The sequence below is a fragment of the Gastrolobium bilobum genome, unplaced genomic scaffold (genome assembly GCF_033153095.1).
Source record: "Gastrolobium bilobum isolate Gb01-03AN ecotype WA unplaced genomic scaffold, APGP_CSIRO_Gbil_v1 utg1885, whole genome shotgun sequence".
Taxonomy (NCBI): Eukaryota; Viridiplantae; Streptophyta; class Magnoliopsida; order Fabales; family Fabaceae; genus Gastrolobium; species Gastrolobium bilobum.
This window is the reverse complement of record NW_026899589.1, coordinates 868,853-888,882: the sequence shown is the minus strand read 5'-3', so window position 1 is coordinate 888,882 and position 20,030 is coordinate 868,853. Positions and strand designations below refer to the sequence as shown.

The 20,030-nt window shown below is 31.5% G+C and overlaps 3 protein-coding genes across 3 annotated transcripts; 2 read left to right on the top strand and 1 right to left on the bottom strand.

The window, feature by feature from the left end:
• Window positions 1-396: 396 nt before the first annotated feature.
• Window positions 397-1,449, top strand: LOC133291744 (uncharacterized). The gene has a single exon (XM_061490053.1). The coding sequence runs from the start codon at window positions 397-399 to the stop codon at window positions 1,447-1,449; it is 1,053 nt and encodes a 350-aa protein (XP_061346037.1).
• Window positions 1,450-1,675: 226 nt separating this feature from the next.
• On the top strand, window positions 1,676-3,472 carry LOC133291743 (uncharacterized). Its single transcript, XM_061490052.1, has 5 exons — window positions 1,676-1,786; window positions 1,876-2,016; window positions 2,119-2,311; window positions 2,600-3,294; window positions 3,413-3,472. The coding sequence occupies exons 1-5, from the start codon at window positions 1,676-1,678 to the stop codon at window positions 3,470-3,472; spliced, it is 1,200 nt and encodes a 399-aa protein (XP_061346036.1).
• An 8,304-nt stretch (window positions 3,473-11,776) lies between these two features.
• On the bottom strand, window positions 11,777-13,671 carry LOC133291765 (NEP1-interacting protein 1). Its single transcript, XM_061490088.1, has 5 exons — window positions 13,234-13,671; window positions 12,621-12,799; window positions 12,397-12,480; window positions 12,132-12,299; window positions 11,777-12,015 (listed from the first exon to the last, which is right to left on the bottom strand). Exons 1-5 carry the CDS (start codon window positions 13,385-13,387, stop codon window positions 11,893-11,895), a joined length of 708 nt encoding a protein of 235 aa, XP_061346072.1. The 5' UTR covers window positions 13,388-13,671; the 3' UTR covers window positions 11,777-11,892.
• Window positions 13,672-20,030: the final 6,359 nt, after the last annotated feature.

Genomic DNA, 20,030 nt, shown 5'->3' with positions numbered 1-20,030 from the left:
GGATGCTGTGAGGAGGCAAGTTGCGATTCATAGTAGTAAGGACATTGGAGGTAAAAGCGGTGGAGATTCCATGGTGGCTAGGAGTACTGTTGCTGATTATAACAAAGATTGTTATCAAATGGAGGTGGATAAGGATGGTCAAAATATCAACGGCTTAGATCATGGCTTGTCCCAACCAAAAGCGCCTGATCCAAGTAGAGATAAAGGAAAGCATATCCCAATAAACCATAAGCTCAATATTGAGGTGGAGATGATTTCAGAATCTGAAACTCAGTGCAATGACAATGGGATGGCAATGGACCCACAATCCTGCCAAATTACCATTGATTAATGTCTTTAGTTACATGGAATTACCGCGGGGCGGCTAAAAAGTGCTTCAAATCAACGTTTCAAATGATGGTTCGAAGGCATAAGATTGAGGTGGCAGCTATTCTTGAACCTCGAGTAAGTGGTTCAAAAGCAAAACAGATAATAAAAAAGCTGGGTTTTAATAATTCAATAGTGGAGGATGCTCATGGATTTACGGGAGGTCTTTGGTTACTATGGAATAATGATAGGTGTCAGGTTCAAGCATTAAAACAGACCCATCAATTTATTCATGTTCGTGTTACATTGGCAGATCATCAAGCTTTTCTTTATACTGTTATCTATGCAAGTCCTAGAGAAGAAATTCAGAAGAGACTTTGGGATGATTTACTTCAGTTATCAGAAGATATCTCGGTTGCTTGGTTAATTGCAGGTGATTTTAATGAAATTGCCTTTCCAAGTGAGAAACGTGGTGGTGCTCCAGTTGATACTAGCAGATGTAATAAATTTGCTTCTCTTCTAACTGATATAAAGATGATTGATCTTGAAGGAATAGGTTCTAAATTTACATGGCGAGGACCAAGATTTCTTCATTTAGATAGAGTTTTTAAACGTTTAGATCGAGCTTGTAGCAATGCTGAATGGAGGTTGATGTTTCATGAAGGCCAGGTTCGAGTGCTTCCTCGTATTAACAGTGACCATAATCCTATCCTTATTACCTTAGAGCCAAGCAAAGTTGATGGGGTGGAACGCCCTTTCCGTTTTTGGTTGGATCATCAATTTTTTAACAATTTCATCAAGGAAAACTGGCGTCAGGATCAAAGAACAGTTGATAGTCTTCGTGATTTCACTCCTCTTATTAAGCAGTGGAATAAAGATGTGTTTGGTAATATCCATCATAAGAAGAACAGGTTGATTGGTAGGCTTGAAGGTATCCAGAGGGCAATTTCTGAGCAGAATAAAAGCCATTTGGAAAAGATTGAAGGCAAGATAAGGGGTGAACTTGAACAAGTTTTAGAACAGGAGGAACTTTTGTGGTTTGAAAAGTCTCGTGCTACTTGGATAGCTCAAGGAGATAGGAATACAAAGTACTATCATACGAAAACAATTGTTAGACGTAGAAGGAGCATGATCTTGGAGTAGAAAGATGATGCTGGAAACTTGATTAGAGAAGATAACAACATTGCACGGGTAATAAATGCTTACTTCTCTAAACTATTTTCTGAAGAAAACCATGATCGTCCTTGGGTCCAGACTCTTTGGCCAAAGGTGGACGATGAAACTGCTGTTAACTTAGGTGCTCCAATTTCAAAAGATGAAGTCAGATGAGCTTTCTTTTCTATGAAAGATTCGAAAGCTCCAGGGGAGGATGGCTATACCGCGGCATTCTACAAAAAGAACTGGGAATTTATTGGTGAATAGATTTGGAGAGATATCAAGTATTATGCAGAAAACCCTTCCAGCATTGAGGAAGTCAACGGTACTCTGATCACTTTGATCCCCAAAGTTCCTAAGCCAATGTATGTTTCTCAATTCAGGCCTATTTCTTTGTGTAATGTCATTTATAAGGGTATGAGCAAGATCATTGTGGATAGGCTTAAGCTTACAATGGAGAATTTAGTTTCTCCTTACCAAGCTAGCTTCGTGCCAAATCGTCAGCTTCAGGATAATATTATAGTAGCAAAGGAGCTGGTTCATTCTATGGGGAGAGTAAAAGGAAAGAAAGGTACAATGGCAATCAAACTGGACCTTGAAAAAGCTTATGATAAACTCAGTTGGAGTTTTATCTATAAAGTGCTTATTGAAGTTCAGTTTCCTGATTGGATGATTGGTGTTATAATGGCTTCTATAACTTCTAATCGTTCGAGGGTCTTGATAAATGGTGTGGCTTCGGATTGCATAGTTCCTCAGAGAGGAATTCGTCAAGGGGATCCAATATCTCCTTATAATTTTGTGTTGTGTGTTGAGAAGCTTTCCCACTTGATCGCTGGAAAAGTGACTATGGGTTCGTGGAAGCCTATTAGAGTCTGCAGAAGAGGGCCGAGTGTATCCCACCTTTTATTTGCAGATGATATCATTCTCTTTGCGGAAGCAGATATGGAGCAAGCTAAGGTGATTATGGATTGTATTAATCTCTTTTGTGAGATGTCGGGGCAAAGTGTTAGTGCAAATAAATCTTTGATTTATTTTTCCCCGAATACTGATACTCAAGTTGCTACAAGGATTGTCAACAGAATGGGCTTTAAGCGCACTTCTAGTATTGGCAGATATTTAGGCTTTATTGTTAAACAAGGGAGACATATTAAAGCAGACTATGGAGCTATCAAGGATAGGATACGTTCAAAACTGGATGGTTGGAAAAGCCATTGCCTTTCTTTTGCTGGTCGAGTTACTTTGGTGAAATCGGTCATTGCTGCAATCCCTTCTTTCCATATGCAGAATGGTCTTTTACCAGTAACGTTTTGTGATGAAATTGAGCAGATACAAAGGGCTTTCATTTGGGGAGATCAGGATAGCAGAAGGCGGGCTCATTTAGTAGCTTGGGATCAAATGTATAAACCCAAAGATAGAGGTGGTTTGGGAATAATTAACCTTCGACTCCAAAATGAAGCTTATATTCATAAACTGGCGTGGAAGGTGTTAACTAAGAAAGATGATTTATGGGTTAAGATTTTAGTAGCCAAGTATGGTAGAGGTCAAGACTTAAGGAGAGGTATAAAGGCAAAATCATATGACTCTAAACTTTGGCGTGATCTTGCTAAATGTTGGAGTAATTTCCTTGCTGGACTTAGATGGGAAATAGCAGATGGTTCTAAAGTAAAGCTTTGGACTGATAACTGGTTGGGATGGGAGGAAAATTTGCAGCAGTTGTCGAGCAATCAGGTGTCGTGGGAGGAGAGTCAGAAATCAATTGCAGATTACATGGTGGATGATGGTTTCCGTCTTGAAGTTGTTCATCAATTTCTGGAGTCAGATTTGGCTGATGCAGTAACAAATCATCTCAGGCTTATTCCAAGGAATGGGGAGGATAGATTAGTTTGGATCAATAATCATCACTCAACTTCTTTGGTTAAGGTCGCTTACTGTAATCTTATGAACTTCCCAGCAGATGTTCACACTAGCGTATGGAAAAAAGTTTGGTCGTGGAATGGACCAAAACGAGTGAAAGTGTTTATGTGGATGACTTTGCTTGCTAAACTTTCAGTGCGCAGCAGAACCAGTAAGTGGAGCGGAGGTTCAAATGTCTGTCCCAGTTGTCCAAATCATGAGGAAACTATTATTCATGTTCTTCGTGATTGTAGACATGCTAGGAAAATTTGGCAATCTTGGTTTACAGGTTCGATACCCAATTCCTTTATGAATTCGAATTTGCAGGATTGGTTGACTTTAAATATCGATAACATGTGGTCCTCCAATAAAGTGAAGGACTGGAGGGATATTTTCTTTACTACTTGTTGGTTTTTGTGGAAGTGGAGAAATTTGGAGATCCATGAAGATCATTTCTGTCATGATGAGCAATCACAGGCTTCAATTTGGATGTTTGTCCAACAAATTCTGCAAGCTCGAATTTATCAGCGCCGTGGTGATTCCAACGATAGCGTTTGGACAGCCCCCAAGCAAGGGTGGGTTAAGTTGAATTGTGATAGAGCTTCTTCTAGTGGCATGAAAAAAGCTAGTTGTGGTGGTATATTAAGAGATCACAATGGATCCTTTTTGGGAAGCTTCTATTGTAATTTAGGTTCCTGCAATCCTCTTGATGCAGAATTATGGGATTACTGAAAGGTTTGGAACTGCTTTGGGGAACAGGATTAAAAAGAATAGAGCTAGAATGTGATTCTAGCCAAGCCATCCAGATGTTAAATGAGCAGCATGAAGATCCTAGGGACTCTCAAGTCACTAGCAGATTGAGATTATGGTTAAAAGCAGATCGGACTATTCATCTTGTTCATACCAAGAGAGAAAACAACAAATGTGCTCATTGGTTAGCTAAAGCTGGGCAGACTAATAATCTCCATTTCAAGATTTTTAAAGATCCTCTTCCTCAGTTGATGGAACTTATAGTTGCTGATGCTAGAAATATGTCTAGCTTGTTAGTTTCTGATTTGTAATTTCTTTCTGTTTCTGGGGCTTAGCCCCTCTTTATTTACAAAAAAAAAAAAAAAGAGCCTCTTTAGATCCTCTTATTTTAAGTTAGAAGCTACTTATAAGCTAAAGTTAAAAAAAAAAGAGTTTACAAAAAGAAGCTAAAAACTGTTTGGAAATTACATAAAAAATTTAGCTTGAAAAATTACTTAAAAGCACATATTTCAAGAAAATTATCTCTCTCTATCTTTATCACTCTTCATTTTAAAAAAAATACATAATTCAAGAAAAACAAATAAGAGCTTAAAAAAAAGCTCCTCCTAGGAGCTTTTAGTTTTCAGCTTTTTTCTTCATTATTAAAAAAAGAGTTTTTCGTTATAAGAGCTTTTCCCAAAACCTGTTTAGCCTAGCTTATGCTTATAAGGAGCTTCTAGCTTAAAAAAGAGAGGATACAAATAGGCACTTATATTCTATGTATTAAGAGTAGTAGATATTAAAATGAGATAAGTTATTCTACCTATCATTTTTTCTGTCTATCTTTACATACCACTTTACACATAATTATATCAGAATCTTAACTAACATTTATCTTTCTCTCTATTCTTGAAATTTTGATCTAACCATGTTGGAGGGTGATAGGAAAAAATAGGCAGAAAAAATGATAAGTAGAATAACTTAACCCTATTAAAATTATATTTTTTTCACTTTTTATATCAACAAACAATACCTGAAGGAGAGGAAAAAAATATGACTTCAATATTATAATTGTATACTATCCTTAATACATAATTATATATTATAACAGATCATTTTCCCTTTTCCTAACCATTATCGACTCCGGATATGTTATTGTCTTGAAACACCAACTTTTTTAATGATTTTTCAACATTTTCTAAATAAACTTTAATGACAATTCCATACTTTATTTTTTACTGTCCCGATTCTGTTTATGACAACATTTAATAAATATTCTCTTACAAATTATAAGGTAAGTTTTAAACCGTAAGAGTTTATTATGGCAGCTGCCAGCTCTTAAATAAAATTTATGAGTTGGTTGATTTTAATTTTAGTAAAATTCTTTTGAAAGTTTTATTTCTTTTTAGAAAGTTATTTGAATGAAAATGTTATGTTAAATCATTCTTTTTATCAAAATAAATTATTTTTAATTTTTTAATTTGTGTGCAACATTTATTCAAAAAATAGATAATCAAGTTGTTACATTTAAAATAGAATATAAGTGAATGTTTAATAAATTATCACTACCAAATCACCTATTTTTAATAAAATTAAATTATTTTCATGATTAAACTTTTCCTTTGACACCGGTGTCAAAGGATCCTGCCTCTTAATATAAAATAAATTTAGCTTATCAAGTTTCACAATTAAAGTAACCTAAATAAAAACAATGGGATTAATAAGTAGTCCCGGTCAAACTGCTTTCTTCTATTATAATGAATTTAAAAGTTTATATTTTTCTGAAAATTAATATAAAAAGTTTAGTCTACCAAATTTAGACAACTCAAATGATGCTAATTAAAATTTTCAAGGTTAATATGTCATTACAGCTGAATTATTTCTTTATTTAAAAATAATTATCCATTAACAAATAAAAAAATAAAAATAATGATAAAAATTAACTTAAATACAGAAAGAAAAAGAAGGAACGCAATAAATGTTGATAATTGAAAAGAAAAAGAAAGAAAGTAAACTTAGTTGCTTTAATTCTATACTTGCTTTAACTTTTGGAGAAATGATTTCTGCTTCAAAAGAAAAATTCATTTGTTTGCTGCCACATTGAAGAATAAAAAGAATGAGAGAAAAGTTGTCTATGCAAATGAAATTGGCAAAGTAAGACACCCATGTTTGGTAGACTGTTTTCAAAAATTTTCCCATCTATTATATTTGCATAGCATTCAAGATTTGGTCGTAGAAAGCAAGTATTTTTCACTGTTAGGAAAGACAACTTGGAGGTGGTGTTTCTTGATTAGCCGGCTAAATGGCAAAAGGGCAACCCAAAGCAGACCAAAATACCCTCATGTAAATACGCACTGGCCACTTGTATTAATAATAGGATATTATTATGGGATTATATTTGTAATTATATATCATTTACCCATCAATATTTTACCCTCAACCAAACATATGTTTCAAAAACTTTAATCAATTTGCCTGGTAATATTTGGCCCAACCAAACAACTTTTTTTTAACTTTCCTATCTAATTCACTTTCCATGTAGATCTCTGGTAATGAATAAATCTTTGGTACTACTGTTGTACCAAAGATTCAGTACATTCCATCAATAAAAATATTACATGTCAGCTAAAGTTTCCTTTTCTCTGCCATTTTTTTCTTTTTCCTCTGATGTTTAATGCTTCTATTGGTGGGATGCACTGAATCTAGATACAACAGTAGCACCAAAGATATATTCCCTTATAATTACATTTCTATGATGAACTAAATTTTTCACTTGAACCAAACACCACCTAAATATGAAGAACCCCACTCAATTTTTTCTTTCTCAAAAACTTTTTCTCTTTGCGGATAAAAAGTTCCTGCAATTGATCAGAAATCATTTCACTTTAATTTTTTCTAACTCCTAATAGTGGACTTCTTGTATAGGGGCAAAGGAGAGGTAAGAAGCAAAACTTACCTAATAGTGGACTTCAATGACGAGATTAAGTTTACCTCTTTCTTTCATTATTTTTTATTTTCACTTCCAAACAAATTTGTGTTCACACATGTGATTATGTGAACTTGGATTAAAACATCAAAAAGTTTCCAACAAGTTTATTTAGAAAACCTAGAAGTGATAGAGCAAGATACCAAGGATGACAACATCAGCTTAAAAATTGCAGCTCACAGATTATGATTATGTAGAAAGGTCACATATGAAACCCATACACATTGAAAATGCCCTTTCATAAAAGTGTATGTTTTCTTAAGGGGAGTACCCTCAATTCGATATAAACATCTCAAAGCACACATTTTCAGTAAAAACAAGTGTCGGGTATAACTCATATTTTGTATGTTAAAAAGAGTTCTTATTGTGGGGTCAGCAAGGCAATTGAAGTCGATTTGTGTGGTAGTGAGGTGAAAAAGGGTGACTTGTAACAAGTAGCAGTGAGATGGATATAGTTCAGACAAGCTGGACGTAATCTACATTGAGTAAATCGAGATAAATCATCGTGTCAAAATTCTCTCTCTTTTTCTCTTTTATTTTTCGATTTGTCGTGATTGTTGATTTCCAACAACAAGAAATAGGCCTTAACACATCTTAACTTGTTAATTGCTCAAAGTTATATGATATTGATGCAACGTACAAACAGAGTGATATAGTGTTAATGAATAATAGATATTCCTAGCTACTTGCCACGAGCATGGTTACAAAACTTGAATAGACATGCTGATGGAATCTCTTTCCAGCCTTGTGAGCCCACTAGTCGCTGAGAAGACAAGATTCTGAGCAATTTAAGGCACTGAATCTGTATTGATGAGAAAGATACCCAAGGGTATATATAACTACAACATGACTAAACCTATGAGCTTTGATCTTTTTTTATTTTAATTATTTATTTATTTTGTCTATTTACGTAAGTAATTGCTTGAAAATTGAAATTTTCAAAGGTTATATTAATAGCATTCACATGCCCATGCAACAAAGTTCACTTCATATCAAAGGCATTAATAGTATGTCAGAAACTTTATGCTACAAAGAAGCAAAGGTCAATTTGATAGAGCTAATGCAGGCTCCACCACTGTTTCTTTCAACTTGCACATCCATTTATGTTTAATTGGGAGGCCAATTCAAGAGCAAAAGAGTTATCTGCTTGTGCTTTGACACTCGGTAATTCATTTCACTTACACCATAGTTTCTCCTTCATATGTGTGCCATGTGCTTCACAGCTAAATAAAACCAAGAAAGTATTGGAGGACAGCTAGAATGGTCCATGTACATTATTTTAAGCTAGGAATGGTAAGTTCCTATAGTTAAATGCTCATGAAACTTTGACAAGTAACTCGTATCGTATGCATGTGTAATGTGTAAATTCTCATGCGTGTGCGTATCCTGGCCTGTTGTATGTATAACAATTGTAAAAGTAATTTTGCATATATATATATATATATATATATATATATATATATATATATATATTAACTAATAAACGTTTTATAATAACTTATAAAGATACTAATATGTAAACTCTCTATAAATATTGATAAAAAAATTTATAATTATTTTACTATAAATAATGATAAATTTTATTATAATTATTTTACGTTCTTCTTTTTCATAATATTGTATTCTTATATTAGTGAAGTGAACAATGAGATAAGATATGATAGGAGGCAAACAGCCTCGCATGATATACCTTCAATCAATATTCAAATTTGTCCAGATCTTCTTTTATTTTTAAATAAGAAAATATGGTTGTACTAAAGAGAGAAAAATATTTTTTTCATATAACTAATAATTTTATTATATATATATATATATATATATATATATATATATATATTCTTTCTTATGGAATAAAATCATATCCTATCATTTAAGGGTTTTATTAGTCTCATTTCACATAAGATAGTAATTTTATGTTGTAGAGAGAACATAGGTGAGTCCCACCATTACAAAAAAAAAAAAAGATGGAGAGCAAAAATCGAAGTAAGGGAGCATGAGATATGTTATTTTATGCAAAAAGAGAGTAATATTTCTCATCATTTAAATATGGGAAAACATTTTCTTTTTTTGAAGAAAAAAAAAATTTTCCTACTAAAAATTCATAGTATAAATGAGGTCTACAAAAATAATGGAAAGAAAAAAAATTCAAGTAGAATCCACTTATACTATGAATCATGAATCTATGTAGCACCGATATCGACACGGGACACGTGACACGATACGACACGACACTCTGACACGTTAATTCTAAAAAATGTTAGATTTTGACACGTTAGGACACATTTTGATATTAAATAATATTTTTAATTTATGTAGTGTATATTATATTTGATATTCAATAACTTAACAAAAAAATAAAACTAAACTTATAATATTCATTAATTTTGCAAAAAGCATAAGATATCTTAAATATTTATATTAAACTCAATAAAATGATAATCGTAATCTAATGAATCAATCAGTTGAAACTAAAAACTTAACGTAACGCAACATTTGAATCTCGTTTTGAATTTCTATAACGAGTTTTAGAATGTCGAAAAGTGTCGGAGTGTCGGAGAGTGTCAGAAAGTATCAAACACAGCACGCCACAATTTTTGAAGTGTCGATAGTTCATAATCATAAATCATTAGTAGGAGAAATATTTTCTATTTCATAAGAAGAAAATATTTCCCTTTAAAAATCCTATTAATACTGAAAATATAGCGTTCAAGTCATGCTCTTTACTGTCAGCATTCAAATAGTCAAGCTACATGAAAATATCAATCTCGGTTTGCGAAAGGACACGACTATTTAATGTGGCAGATGAATGGATGATGGCAACATTGTTGGGGTTGGTGACTGGATGATATGATATGATATTACATTACAGTTTGCCGGTGTACGGTGTAACATTTGAACCCGAATAAAGTTTCAATTCTGTTAAATTAGAACCAGTTATAATTTATAAATTTTTATAAATTATATTATATTTAATCAGTAATATAGTTTTAAATAAAGAATTTATTATTCTTATGTTGCATAAATATAATCTATCTCCTACACACACAAATTTAAGATGAGTCCCACTTTACTTTTTTTTTTCTCTTTCCCTAAAAATGGACCCCACATATACTAATGAGTGTGTAGAAGATAACTCTTATCTTCTACTACATAAGAAAATTATTACCCTTTAAATAAAATGTTATCAGTCAAATATAATACAGTTTATAAATTTATAAAAAAAAAAAATTAATATAACCCTACTCGTTAAATTGATTGTTTCCTAATCATCCATCACTGTAACTTCGTTGACAAACTTATTGTTCAAGGTCTGATAAATGATAAATCCTCTTGAAACATAGGCTTTTTTTGTGGTGAAAACATAGGCCTTTTTATTTAAAGAGGAAAAGACAAACAAAAATTACTTAATACCTTTCGAATTTTTTTCTGTGGTATTATTTAAATAAATAAAAAAAGTATTATCAATGACCACATATAATCGACTGTTTAGAATATATACATGTATTAAAAAATAGATTAATGTTTCTTGTATTATAAGAAATAATTTTATCTCTGGTATATACATAAAAATATAAGGCTCGTATGAGAAGAGAAGAGGAAAAAAAAGAATATGGACCCCATAAATTTTTATGTATATATAAAAGATAAAATTATTTATTACAATATGAGAAACACTAATCCCATTAAAAAAAGAAGGTTATACTTACAATCTTTTTACCGTTGACTTCCGTCAATCAACAATTATTATTTTTATAAAACAAACTTAATAATTAATTATTAATTCACAATAAATAATAATCATTGATTGGCAAAAATCAACGATTAAGATATAATTATAAAAGGTTGTAAATGAAAATAAGTTCTAAGTATAACTTTCCTTCTAAAAAAATATTCACAAACATAGTTCGAAGAACCTTAGATTTCACCAGTCAAATTGTCCAGTCTTTAGGCGTTCGTCTCATCTAGAATAAGTCCGGCAGTTTTTATTGAAATTGAATTGCAAAAAAAAAAAGGTTTAGACAAGGCGATTTAAACTACAGGTACGTTACGAAAATCTGATGAAATACTTCCATTTCCTTACTATGTTATTGGAGAAGATAGGCTTTTCAACTGAGTTACCATTCTAAGTTGTGGATTACTTCTACATTATATTCAATTATGGTACACTAATACGAGTAACCTTGTTTGATGAATATGGATGACATTTGGATGAGACACTTAAATACTATAACTACGTACACTTGTTCATGAGTGTTCGTTACTTGTTGGGACAAGTTTAGTATTACATTGGCTTGCCAAAAATTGTTCGAGGAGCTGCTTGTGGGGCGTAAGTGAAAAGAAGTTGTATGAATGTTATTTCTATAATAACAAAGGAGGAACCACTTTCATAATGTGCAAAATCTCAAATATCCTTCGAAGATAAATCTGCCTAAATTTAAATAACCAATCACTTGCACATGTCCATAGCACATCTTGAATTCAAACAGACAAGTGAGACTCCTTAACTTTTGGTAAGATTAAAATCACTTAGATATGATTTACATCCTCATGTTCTTTGCTCCAGAAACTAACGATATAATAGAATAGAAAAAGATTAGATCGGGCTTGGAAAAAGGGTCGTCCCCTCATAGAAGAAGAAGAAGAAGAAGAAGAAATAGTTTAATCCCAAAATTTTCTTTACACTAATTTAGTACAATGATACCACTCATAACTGCAATGGCTCTGACTAAATGCAACCGAGTGTAAGTCCTAGAATTAAATAAGCTTATAAACAAAAAATAAAAAATAACTTTTTTTACCGTCTATGCTATTCATATACAAAATTAAAGATCTCTTCTGCATAATGGGCAAGAACCATGCCTAAAGAGCCACTTATCTATGCAAGGTAGGTGAAACATGTGATGACAATGAGGTAAGCTTCTAACTGTCTCTCCAAGCTGAAAGTCCTGGATTTACACAGATTCAGAAATGTTAATATCAAAATACACAAAAGCTTAGTAACACTTGTTCAAGGTATATAGGTAAGAACTGGTATTAACAAAGAAAACTGCGAAAAACCAACCTGGAGGCAAACTGAACAAGAAACTCTTTCACCGGATGCATCAACATTGTTGGCGGTAGTAATTTTGATTTTTGGGATTTTTTCAACCGAATCTCCTGATAAACCTTTGCAACCACCAGTGTCAAAAATGTTTTGAACCTCATCAAAGCTGGTTTCAACAGCACCCATCTGATAGGGAAGAGCAAAGGTGTCAGCAAAATGAGAGACAACACAAGCAAAGTTGTATCCCATCACTGTAACAAGTCCTTTGTACAAAGCAAATTACCTGACTTTGGACAGCACTCAACATGGCAGGACCTATCCTCTCACGCACAAGTCTCCCACTCAGTAAGCTAGCAATAACATCAATCTACATAACTCAAAAATATCAGGCTACAGAACATGCCATTGTAAACAATAAAGAAAACTCAATCATGTAGCTACATGATAAGCTTCCATACCAACAAAAAGATAACATTTTGACAAGGCCCCTTAAGCTGAATTACTCACCAAGTATAACAGACACCCAATTCCAGATTCGTCAGATTGCCAAAGAACAAGAGAGGATTCAAAAACTTCAATGGAAAAAACAGCTCCTGATATGGCACCAACAGCAGCCCCTCGAATAAAGCCACTCTCAGTCTCTTGGCCTATCAAAGCTCCAGTCATAGCCCCCAACAAAGTGCCCACTGCACACAAAAACAAACCATTAGAGCTCGTTGCACTTAAAAGCCACAGCTCAATGTTTAAAACACGAGGAATAGAAAAAGATGAACCACAACTTCGGACATTTCTTTTAAGATGTTAATAACAAAACAAGACAACATAAGTAAAACATAAGCAAAACAATCCAACAAACAAACAACTGACCCACACCCCAAGTTTCATTTTTTTTTTTCCACAAGAACAAAATGAAGTGCATTTCTGTCTCATGCCCTGAATTATTCCCCACAAATTAATAACAATCTCGCACAACACTACACAATGACATTGACATTGACAAATTCACCCCAAAAAAGAGAACAAACCCCTAATAAGAGGAAAACAGAAGCAGATCAAGAGTGTGGGGGGGAAATGTAACGAACGAGAAAGAAGGTTATTAGAAGGGGGAGAAGAATCGAACCTAATGCGAAGCAGAAAGTCAAGATCGCGGAGAAGATGTTCCCAATGACAGCAGAAACAGCGAGGGTACCAATCTGTGTAACCCTCTCAACAAGATTCCCAAAGGAACCGAACAAAGATGAACGCAAAGGGCATGGATTTGCCATAAACTCCATCTGGGTATGTCAGAAATCGAACGAATTTGAAGAAACAACGCCAATTGGAAACCCAAAAAGGAAAAAAGCCAAAGAGGGGATGCGTTTTTGATGTCACAAGAATTGGGTTTAAGGGAGAGTTATATAATAACAATAAAAATAAGAAGAAGGACAAAGAAGAAGAAGAAGAAGAAGAGACCCGCAATTGCACAATGCTTAGTCCGTAAGGAGAAGAAGATTGAAAGAAACTAACATCAACCAACTTGCATTTAAAGCTTGTGTGCCTTAACGCGACCCCTTCTCTCTCTATTGGCTATTTTTCTTCTAAAGCTGCGAAAAATATCTTTTGTGTTTAATCCTAATTACTATTATTATTTATTTTATTAAAATGAAAAATATCGCTTTCAAATGGCACGGGATGGGCTAAGAAAAGGTTTCTTTTTGAGGGATGACAACTGGGTGTGAGTCTCATCGCAGTCGTTCTTCACCATCCATGAACCATCATCACAAGAATGTTTGATTTTTTCCATCACTCTTTTTTTTCTTTTCTTTTTTCTTGTTGGTCATAACATAAGCCAAGACTTAAGAAAAATGGTACCTCGATGGCTTTGAATGGTCACGGTTTTCTATGCAGGTGGTACGACTAGACCAGACCATACCATACATGAAAACATTTTTGGTGTTTTATACGTTTGCTGCTAGATAATATAATTTGTTTGATGTGACACATAAAGTTTGATAGTATAAGTTTATATTATACGTTATGATATTTTTAGTTATTTGATGTGATCATCGTAAAATATGTATTAATTTTGTAAAAAGAAGGTGGGATTAATGTATTTATATAGCTTACAAGTACAATTCTCAAGAACTAATATATCATTTCAATATTAATATATTAAAATAATTTTTTTTAATATATTAATTTTTGAAATATTGGAGGATATTATCTTATATAATATCATACCAAATGCTGGATAGTATTAAAATTTAATCAAGTTTTATACAATCAAATCTTATACTATCAAGCGTGATCCAATACTATACACCATACATTTGTATAAGGCTTGGATTTTAAAAATTAATATATTTAAAAATTAATTAAAATAATATATTAATTGTTGAGAATTGTACTGGTCAACAATGTTAATACGCTAACTCCTTATCAGGCCTAATCTCTCCCCTTAGGTCGGATTACATTGTACATCGTTTTGATGTATTAAGAGATTCTATTGTATAAGCTTATATTATATAAAGGTCACATCAAACAACTAAAAATGTCACAATGTATAATATAAACTTATATTATCAGGCCCTATATGTTCACCAAACAAGCCCTTATATGCACAAAGTAATCGATATTTCTTTTATTAAATATAGTAAAAGAAAACATTTTTATATTTATTTTTGTACATAGAATACACTATTCATTTTCAACATTTTTTAGTATTAATTAGTAATCAGTGTCTATCAATTTGGGAATGGGTGCGGGGGCACATGGAAATAAAATGTGTTCACTTTTTCTTTTTCTTTTTCTTTTTGGTATTTCTTTAGCCCCTGTGATGAAAAATATCTTCAATTTGATGGGGCCAGTGGGTGGGTCGCAGGAGACTTTACTAGAATGTGGTTATGTGATAATATAAAATATATAGTATTGTACATTATAGCACTCATCCCAATCCAAATTGCGCTCTGAGTTAAGTGAGATCCATTACTCTACCACCTCAAACAGTGGCCTGTGGCATGAACTGCAGTCCTCAAGATTCACTCATAAGGACAAACAATGGAAAAAGAAACCCCAAAAAAATTAATTAATAAATAAATAAACAGTTGTATATAGGCTAGTGTATGTGTGTACAGTATATTTTTGAATATATGTATATATATTTTTGAATAAATCACATATATCTTTCGTAGAAGACAGTTTTATTTAGGGCAAATTCAGAATTTTTATAGTCACTGAACTGTAAAGAATTACTTTAATTCAAAATTAAAATTTTAAATTATTCTCAAATATAGTATTAGGTATATTTTTGAATCGTTGTTATCGGTTTAGAACTTTCTTTTACATTTTACATTTGCACGATGAAAATATTTAAATATTCAAATGCATTTCAAGACTAATGAACGATGAGTGGTTACTAATATTATTATTATTATCGAATAAGTTTCGCCTTGGTTTTGGACAAATAATTGCTTGCTGATGGTAAACTAATGTTTCTTGAATGTGCAAGAAATTAAATTCTCCTTATCAGTTGTGATGTCTTGTTGTTTTTAATTTATACAAGGAATTAATATTAAAAATTGCTGAGATTTTAATTATGAGATTGAAGCCAATGAAGAAGTTTCGTATAAAAATAATAAAAATAAATAAAGTAATGACTATTTAAGAAATAAATCCATCAATTTAATGTTTTAAAGTTTGGATTAATGTATGATGTCTCACTGGTCATATGATTCGTTGTTTATATATTGAGTTATATCTTTTTCATTGACAAAATAACACCCATCAATAAATGCAAGAATTTAGAAGAATTATACGAGAAGAAGCAACGCCAATTCACAGAAAAATAAAAAGGCAATTTTTTTAACATATGCACTTACAAATTCGCTATTTGGTTTGAGTCTTTTCACCATTTAACCATCTATATGAGATAAGGTTTTGTTAAAGCTAATGTTTGTTTCAAAGGATTTTCTTCAAATAACCATCTATGTAAATTGCATGTCTATCCCATCTTTGCATCAGAAACCAATGTTTCTGTACTGTTTAGAAAGCTAAATTGCACGTGGTTTTTGATGAAAACCGGATATGCATCTTTGACTCGGTAAGGTTTTTGACGTTAGGGGGAGTGAGATGTGTTGCGACACACTCATTTTTAATTGTATCGGGGTTGTTTTTGTCATTTCATTCTATTTTCTCATCTATATTTTATCTACAACCAAACATAGATTTTAAAAAAGTTACCTAATTTTTCCAGTAAAGTTTTTCTCCACCAAACAACTTTTTTTTACATTTTTCTACCTATCTCACTTTATCTATCTTTTCAATCATTTCTCTATCTATTATATTTTCCTATTATTCTAAAAAAAATTCTTCAACCAAACGTCCCCTCAAAGAATTCACTTCAAAAATGTCCTGTCATGTATGATCGTTGTCTAAGGCGTCAAAGTCTAAAACAACTACACCTAATGTTAAACGCGAAAGTTTCCTATATGCACTAATTTTCCCAAACTAAGATTAGAATAATGGGAAGTTGTAATGTCCATTTCTATTGCCAATTCCCCTAAACTTAGGTCGTACTTTTAAAAGTGACCAAATTCTAAATTTTGTTATATCTTAATGTGTGGATAAAATTGATTGCAGAAAACAACAAATACCGTTGATGAAGCTCTTCCTCATTCATTGTTCTTCAGTTCGCTAGAAGAAACATCGTTCAATATTAAAATATTAACTTATTTTCAAATACTAATTTACCAAACATGCATTTTAATACCCTCTACCTAGTGAGCAAACTTTTGGTACAACGGATGTATTTATGTGTGATTAAATAAGAAAAGTTTTTTTTTTTAATGAAAGAAAAAATTTTAGGACATGGAAGATAATATAAAAAAAAAAGGGTTAAAATAAAAAAAAATATTCATTTTAGTAAATAGATGTACCGAAATTGATTCCATAATATTAATTTTTTCCCTATCCAGTGCTTTCTGGACTGCTGGTGTCATCAAATCTAATGCTTGTCCACGGTGCAGGTTTTTTAATTTATCCCTTGTCAATCTTTTTCTTCACTGTACAACGACCCAGAAATCCAGTAATTAGATTCTATAACGCATTAAGGTCAACATAGAGTTTCATTAACCATAAACCGAGCTGCAAGGAATATCTTTTTAATATTTAATTTTTGTGACCATTTCGTCATTTAGCATCGATTACATCTTCACAGTTCCATAAAAACTAATGAGATTAATATTTTTGATGTTATAAGAGATAAAATTATCTTTTAAGTAAATATAAAAAGATATGGAGCCCATGTGGAGCCATGTAAGATAAAAAGAAAAAAAAGTGTTAAAAGAGAAGTATAAAAATCATTCATATAGCCTCAACAAACACTTTAAACTTTTGAGTTGAATTGAAATTTATTAGAGCCTAGTTATCAGGAGTTCAATCTTCACCGTTTCCTATTTAGTTAATAATTAATTAAATTTTATGAAGTTTCTTAATACAAGTAGGTAAGTCAATGTATTGTCCACCTTTCAAGTCGAATGAGTTCTCATCTTAGGGGGCATATTAAGGACGTATACAAATCATTAATGCAACCTCACCCAATAACTCAAAATTTTGGATTGAATAGTTCTTTACAATGATCTCCTAAACTTTTATAAGTGTACAACGTGAAAATATTAATCTCAAAAATAATTGGATTACTAACATTTAATAAATTATTATATGATATGAATGGATTAAATATTATAGAATATAATTGAACTTGGTAAATTATTTATGATATTTTTTAGTTCTATTGGTACTTTAAATTATTAAATTGAGTTCTAATATATTTCAAAAATTATATATGTCTGGATTTTTTATTATAGAATATAATTCAACTTAGTAAATTATTTATTATATTTTTAAGTTTTATTAGCACATTAAATTATTAAATAGAATTGTAATATATATGCTATACTAATTTTTTTCCCGTTTTATACCTTTTATTATTTTCAACATTTTGTGAATTCTAAATATTTGCAAATACTTAGGCTATTATACTTTCCATAAATAAGAACTGGATAAAGTTAAGATTACCAAAAACCCAACCATGTCGGTTCGGGTATTGTTATGTTATATAAGAGACGTCTCTTTTCATACAATTGAGATTAATATGATATTATAAAAAATAATTTTATCTTATATATATATATATATAAGCAAAATATTTATCAAGTTGCTCGAAATATATTTATTTTCGATTATCCCAAAATTACATCATTTTGTTTATTTATTTTCTTATATTAATTGATTCACCTTTGAATTGTTACGATTTTTTTTCTCTCTCTTCCTTTATCACCATTAATCCATATTTGTACGGTTATGATTTAGTGGTTGAAGATAAAGTTATCCCAAGTTGTTTGAGAAATTATAAGCTCTATATACACACACACACATATATATATATAAGTGGGGGAATATTACTCTCAAGTGGGGCCCACCATTAAAAAGCGAAAAAGAAAAAATAGCGGGTGCGATTTTCAAAATGAGAGAAAATGATATAACTATCATGTAAAATGAAAGTATTATTTCCCATATAAGTGTGTGTAATCCATTTTTCTTTCTCTCTTCACTTCACATTGCCCCCTACACTTTTATCTGTGTGTAGGAGATAAAATTATTTTGTATAAACGAAAAATACTAACAATATATATATATATATATATATATATATATATATATAGGATATACTTACCGCTAAAAATGTTTACAACCTTTACAAACAACCTAATTACCGTTAATTTCCGTCAATCTAACGGTTATAATTTATTGGAAATTATTGGATCACATTTATTAATTAATTATTAATTTTCAATAAATTATAACCGTTAGATTGACGAAAATCAACGATGATTAGGTTGGTTGTAAAGGTAGTAAACTTTTTTGGTAGTAAGTATATCCTGCCCCTATATATATATATATATATATATATATATATATATATATATATGATAAAAATATTTCTCAAGTTGCTGGACGTCAAATTAGTAATCTCAATTGTTCATTCTCATTTACTCCCAGTATTTAATGTTTTCACCCACTTTTATGTGGTTATAATTTCTAATTGAATATCTGAGTAACTTGAGAAAAACATTCTTATATATATATATATATATATATATATATATATGAGGCAGGATCCTTTGACACCAGTGTCAAACTTAAAGTTTGACACCTCATCTTAGAACCGATAGATCAAAAAATATCAACGACTCTGATTTGTAAGCATATGACACCATCGATCTTTTTTGATCTAACGATTCTAAGATGAGGTGTTAAAGGATCCTGCATCTATATATATATATATATATATATATATATATATATATATATATATATATATATATATATATATGGGTTTTGCATCTATCATTTAACATGACCACAATAACTTTCCTACACACACAATATTTTGTGGGACCCGCAATTTTTGAAAAAAAAAAAATCTCCGGCACGCAAAACGAATCTCTATAACATTACATAATCACTTTTCCTACAACATAACTCTTATAAAATCCTATATAAGAGTTATGTTGTAGGAAAAGTGATTGTGTAATGTTATAGAGATTCGTTTTGCATGCCGTAATTTCTTTTTTTTTTCTTTTTTCTTCAAAAAGTGTGGGCCCCACAAAATATTGTGTGTGTAAAAAAATTGTTGTGTCATGTTAAATGATAAATACAAATCCCATATATATATATATATATATATATGTGCGCGCTTGTGGAGAGTTATTTTCACCTACTATAACTCTTTGATTTTCCTGCAACAAATTTTTGCTTTTATGGACGTGGCCCCACCAGTAGATGTGTCTATCTTCTTGTGCAAGAGAAAATCAGTTTTTTTTATAGATGTGGGCCCATTAGGAATGTGTATATGTCTTTCAATAGGAGAAAATGGAA

What these genes read in the sequence shown, in the direction of transcription:
- LOC133291765 (XM_061490088.1), bottom strand. Translation starts at nt 13,387, where the DNA reads ATGGAGTTTATGGCAAATCCATGCCCTTTGCGTTCATCTTTGTTCGGT. An exon ending in TTGGGTGTCTGTTATACTTG is followed by an intron (nt 12,481 to 12,620) that starts GTGAGTAATTCA and finishes TGAGTTATGTAG; the next exon opens with ATTGATGTTATTGCTAGCTT. An exon ending in CTTGTTCAGTTTGCCTCCAG is followed by an intron (nt 12,016 to 12,131) that starts GTTGGTTTTTCG and finishes GTGTAAATCCAG; the next exon opens with GACTTTCAGCTTGGAGAGAC.
- LOC133291744 (XM_061490053.1), top strand. Translation starts at nt 397, where the DNA reads ATGGTTCGAAGGCATAAGATTGAGGTGGCAGCTATTCTTGAACCTCGA.
- LOC133291743 (XM_061490052.1), top strand. Translation starts at nt 1,676, where the DNA reads ATGGCTATACCGCGGCATTCTACAAAAAGAACTGGGAATTTATTGGTG. An exon ending in CAGCATTGAGGAAGTCAACG is followed by an intron (nt 1,787 to 1,875) that starts GTACTCTGATCA and finishes GTCATTTATAAG; the next exon opens with GGTATGAGCAAGATCATTGT. An exon ending in AGTCAGATTTGGCTGATGCA is followed by an intron (nt 3,295 to 3,412) that starts GTAACAAATCAT and finishes TGAACTTCCCAG; the next exon opens with CAGATGTTCACACTAGCGTA.